Raw genomic sequence first — 5,486 nt, forward strand, 5'->3', positions numbered from 1 at the left:
GCAGTGATGAGAGTGCAGAGGATCCCCAGCATGGTGTCAGTGTGTGGTGTAAACGTCCCTTACTGTCCAGCTGAGAGGTGAGCAGGGTTGGAGTGTGAGGAGAAGAGAGACTGAAGCTTATAAAGACACTGAGGAGAGGAGAAATGGAGGAGGAGGAGGAGCTTGTACACCCAACACTGTTTTTATTCATAAATTAACTGTTCTTTACATTTCACTGTGTTTCTGTCAGTGGATGCTATCAACGTAAACTGATTTCTCCTTACTAAACTTCTAATGTTAATAAAAATGAGTGAGTTTAATCTACTGCAGGTTGATATTTGTTTACCCTTTAGGTTCATCTTTAAATAATCACTTACTGTACACCACAGGATAAATATATTGCCTTTAGGTCTTTAGATTTGTAATTCGAAGTTCTTGTCATGTTATTTTGTGGAGCTTTCTAAAAGGGGTGTAGTGTTTACCTTTTATCTTAGAGTTACATTCTTGTGAATATTCATCTAATCAAGTTAATCTAAAAATTTTTTACTTCTTCTGTTAATTGTGTGTTTCTGTAACAATTGTCTCAGTTGGTGAGTTTCAAATTATAAACCTGGATCTTTTCAGAAGACTTTTTTATACATTCTGTTGTTCACAAACACATCTTCATATTGATTTTGGTCTGCTGATGTTATTTGACTGTTAAATCTAATAGTTTTCTCTTGATTTCTTGTAATTTTTGATACCCTTTGTAACTCTGTTGATGTTCTCCTCATCAGTATTAACTTTAAACTTGCTATATTATTATGTTAGCAAGAAACCAAGCAGAGATAACCATAAAACTTAAATTAATAGCCTGAGCTTTTATCTGCTTAATGAGCATATTGTCTGTTTTTGTGTTAAAGCTTTCCATGCTTTAACACAAAAACAGACAATATGCTCTTTGGCTGATGTCTTCACTACCTGTCAAGAAATGGATGTCAACAGGTCAAAAAGCAGAAGTATTTATGAGGAGGTTTTTGTCAAAATGTAAACCACTGTGATGTGTGCTCCTTAACAGAGTCGTCCCATGTTTGACAGTAATAGACTGCTGAGTCTCCCTCCCCTGTGTTGTTGATGATCAAACGATAATCTGATTTTGACCGATGAGTAGATGTGAACTTGGGAGATGAGAAACCAGAGCACTACTTCACAAAGCTCCAGCTGTGATAAAAAGTTAAGACAAACTGAGGAACTCCTCCAGGAATCTGTTTATACCAGCAAGCTCCTCTGTCAGTAACAATCCCCAGGTTACAGTCCATGGTGGCTGTCTCTCCCTTCCTCAGCGTCACAACAGGAGGCTTCTGTGTCACCACCGTCACACCACTCACACCTGGAAACAACAAGATGACATGGAGTCAAGAGAAACACAGACTGATGAATCCAACATGAGGTCAAAGCTGCAGTAAGTCAGCCTCCTTACATGTTAGAGCAGTGATGAGAGTGCAGAGGGTCCCCAGCATGGTGTCAGTGTGTGCTGAGAATGGCCTTGTAACTTGGAAAGTGAGCTTACTGCTGACAGATTAGAGGGTTTGGAGGATGAGGAGAGGAGGTGCTGGAGGAGCAATTTAATACAACACTGAAACTGAGAGTGACTGACAGGAGGAGGAGCTTTGCTCACATCTGCTTGGTTTGTCACATTTGTTGGTCTCTTATCTTCTGTAAAGGGAAAAGTCTTTTCTTTATTATTGTCAAAGTAGATGAAAACCTTTTATTAGTACAGTGGAACAATATCTGGTTTATTGCATTTGTTTCTAAATTATAACCTCCAGTGTAAAACAGCAGGTTTTCATTTCATCAACCCATTGTGATACCATTTTGTAGTACAGTGTTGTTAAAATGGCTTAATTTTCTTTTAAATTTTGGTTGTGGCTGAGAGGAACAAGTTTTGTTTTCCAAAATTCATCAAGATGTCAGAAACGGGTTTCCTTCAGTCTTGCTTATGGTTCAGTTTGACATTCTACTTTAATAGGTAGGCCAATCAGGATATTACAGAGGAAAATGTTTTAAACATAAAGCTGTACTGTCTTGAACCAATTTCTTATAGATGCATTTTAAAAGACAGTGCTGACAGCACCAATAACACATATTTAGCTGGTTTAAATCAATTGTATTTTGTCATGTTTTACTGAGACCCCAAAAAGAAGTAATGAGTCATTTTCTGTGTAAAACCTGTGAAACATGTCATCAGTTCAAAATCATGTTCATCAATTTTTATAAAATTAGTAAAAGTTATGAAGTACTCGTGATACTTCATGACTACAAGCTGATAATTAATTGTTAAATCTGTTTACGAGCTGTTGAAGAGGCCCTGGGTTTCCAACATTAGTGTTAAACTATAAGACAGGCAACTTACCTTACTACCCCACCAGAGCACTTCGCTCCCAGAATGCAGGGTTACTTGTGGTTCCTAGAGTCTCCAAAAGTAGACTAGGAGCCAGAGCGTTCAGCTATCAAGCTCCTCTCCTGTGGAACCAGGTTCCAGTTTGGGTTCAGGAGGCAGACACCATCTCCACATTTAAGAGTAGGCTTAAGACTTTCCGCTTTGATAAAGCTTATAGTTGGGGCTGGCTCAGGTGAGTCCTGAACCATCCCTTAGTTATGCTGCTATAGGCCTAGACTGCCGGGGGATTTCCTATGATGCACTGAGCTCCTCTCTCCTTTACCTTCTCTTCCTCTGTATGCAACCTTATCCCATTATTACATGTTACTAACACAACTTCTCCCCTTTCTGGTAGTCTTGTGCTTTCTCGTCCCTCTCCTCTCTCCTCCTATCACTTCCTGAAGGTTTTCTGGCTCTGGAGCTGTAGAGTCTGGATCTGTGGCTGCGGGTCACCTGCTGCCCCCGTGTTCCTGCTCGACACCCTCTGCTGCAACGACAATTGTTACTAGTCCTATTGTTATTATAATCATTAACATTACGACTGTTACCATTAACACTACTATAAATATCTGTACCATTATTCATTTAGTCCATAGCGACCTTTACTGTCTGTACCCCTCTGTGTGTATATTGTGTAGGCTGCTCTCTCTCTCTCTCTCTCTCTCTCTCTCTCTCTCTCTCTCTCTCTCTCTCTCTCACACACCCCAACCGGTCGAGACAGATGGCCGCCCACCCTGAGCCATGGTTCTGCTCGAGGTTTCTGCCTCTTAAAAGGAAGTTTTTCCTTGCCTCTGTCGCCTAGTGCTTGCTCTTGGTGGGAACTGTTGGGCTTCTGTAAATAGCATCATAGAGTACGGTCTAGACCTGCTCTTTTATGAAAAGCGCCTTGAGATAACTGTTGTTGTGATTTGGCGCTATATAAATAAAATTGAACTGAATTGAAACATGTGAAATGTTTATCATTTGTTACTTACTTGTTTTTGATTTAATCAATGTTAATTTTGAAGTATAAAATGATGAGATGACGTGTTTATGAACCTAATGATCAACATGAATATTTAACACGTATATTTGTCCCCATGGACAAGAATGAGTCTCTATGATTATCTTTGTTTATCACTCATTGGTGCTTTTTTACTGTACTGATCCAGTGCAAATGAAAAGAACACAACACAAACCTGAAAACAAAAAAGGACTTCTTCTTCTACTGTTACTGCTCATGTTGGTTATTAGAGAGCAATATTTCATGTGTCAAAGACTCAAAAAGCAGAAGTAGTTAGTGAGGAGGTTTTTGTCACAGTGTAAATCACTGTGATACATCTACAGAAGCAGAGCTGTCCCATGTCTCACAGTAATAGACAGCAGAGTCTCCTGCCTCTGACCGCTTAATGATGAACTGGTAATCTATGTTTGATGAGGATTTAGAGTTGAATCGGTCTGAGGAGAATCCTGATCCAAAGCTGGGTGAACTTTGACTATGATGAAATCTCAGGACATACTGAGGAGCTTCACCAGGAACCTGTTTATACCAATAGACATAATATCCATCATCTCTCTGAATGTTGCAGTTGAGAACAACCTCTTGTCCTGTAGAAACTGTGTGGACAGCAGGTGTCTGGGTCAGCACCTTCACTGCATCAACATCTGTCAACATACACAGAAAAATACATGAGTGAAAGGTTTCTGTGTGAAAATATGGGCTATAAAAGGAATGAGAAGAATCTCTTACATGTTAGAGCAGTGATGAGAGTGCAGAGGATCCCCAGCATGGTGTCAGTGTGTGGTGTAAATGTCCCTTACTGTCCAGCTGAGAGGTGAGCAGGGTTGGAGTGTGAGGAGAAGAGAGACTGAAGCTTATAAAGACACTGAGGAGAGGAGAAGTGGAGGAGGAGGAGGAGCTTCTACTCCCAACATAGTTTTCATTCATAAACCAACTACATCATGTAGTTTCACAAAACGCGAATCATTTAAAAACAACTATTTCAAATCCTGTTGTTCCCAAACATGTCTTCTTATTGAGTTTTGTCTGCTGATGATTAGAGTTTATTATTGAGTGGACTCCTCAGATGGTAAATAAGGTCAGTGAACAGGACTGAATCATGAGGAACACTTAGTTTGAATATACATGTTTACTTCATGTTTCAGTTTTATACTTTTCTAAGTTTTCTACCAATAGAATCTTAGTTATAATGTTGAATGATTATCCAGTTTGTTTTGATGAATCTTTTAGAGACATTAGACATATCAGAATCTAGACGATCTGTCAGATCATATATTACTTTTATTTGATCATTGTTCAGCTGTGTGTGAGAGAACAGACTTTTAGTAATATATGTATAATTAAGAGATATTTTTGTTGTTCTTGTTGTATTTTGAATCCTGTTATTATACTTTTCATCAGTATTATTAACTCATCAATTGTTTCTGTAAAACTTTTTTATCACCTTTTTATAATAACTTCATCTCACTGAAGTAGCATGCTCCATATTAATGTAGACTCCAGTTTTTCATTCATTGGAAACACAACATGAATCGTTAAATCTGTATGACATTTTGTCAGGTAAATGTAGAGTTTTCATTCGGTTTAGTGTTTGTAATTTTTGGTTTCCAGATGATCTTTGGAGCTGTTCATGAAGAAGGAAAAATACAACTCACTAATTTTCTGTAACAACCATCACCACATGTACACCGCACAGATTTATCACATTATTTGAATTTAGAGTTAGCAAATGAGAATCTGCTGCAAACCTTATACACTTTGCCTGATAACTGGCAAGACACAATGATTTTTACAACAGAATAACATATGATAATTTGTGTTTCAGAGGTTAACATTTACTAGTAAACATATTTTCTGTTCTTTTCTTAAAGCATGAAAACATTGGCTGATGGTTTCACTACCTGTTAAGAAAAAAAGCAGAAGTGTTCAGTGAGGAGGTTTTTGTCACAGTGTAAATCACTGTGATGCGTACTCATTCACAGAGCTGTCCCATGTTTTACAGTAATAGACTGCTGAGTCTCCCTCCTCCACGTTGTTGATGATCAAACGATAATCTGATTGAGACTGATGAGTAGATGTGAACTTGGG

At 38.4% G+C, this 5,486-nt stretch overlaps 1 protein-coding gene across 1 annotated transcript in view; it reads right to left on the reverse strand.

The window, feature by feature from the left end:
• The window catches only part of LOC123967480 (immunoglobulin lambda-1 light chain-like), a 10,361-nt gene extending 6,129 nt beyond the window's left edge, over positions 1 to 4,232 (reverse strand). The window contains exons 1-2 of the mRNA XM_046043588.1: positions 4,128 to 4,232; positions 3,717 to 4,042 (exon numbers count right to left, since the gene is read on the reverse strand). Coding sequence (XP_045899544.1) covers positions 3,717 to 4,042; positions 4,128 to 4,167 — 366 coding nt within the window. The 5' untranslated portion in view covers positions 4,168 to 4,232. The remainder of the gene's footprint in view (positions 1 to 3,716; positions 4,043 to 4,127) is intronic.
• Positions 4,233 to 5,486: the final 1,254 nt, after the last annotated feature.

This window comes from Micropterus dolomieu, linkage group LG02 (genome assembly GCF_021292245.1).
Source record: "Micropterus dolomieu isolate WLL.071019.BEF.003 ecotype Adirondacks linkage group LG02, ASM2129224v1, whole genome shotgun sequence".
NCBI classification, from domain to species: domain Eukaryota; kingdom Metazoa; phylum Chordata; class Actinopteri; order Centrarchiformes; family Centrarchidae; genus Micropterus; species Micropterus dolomieu.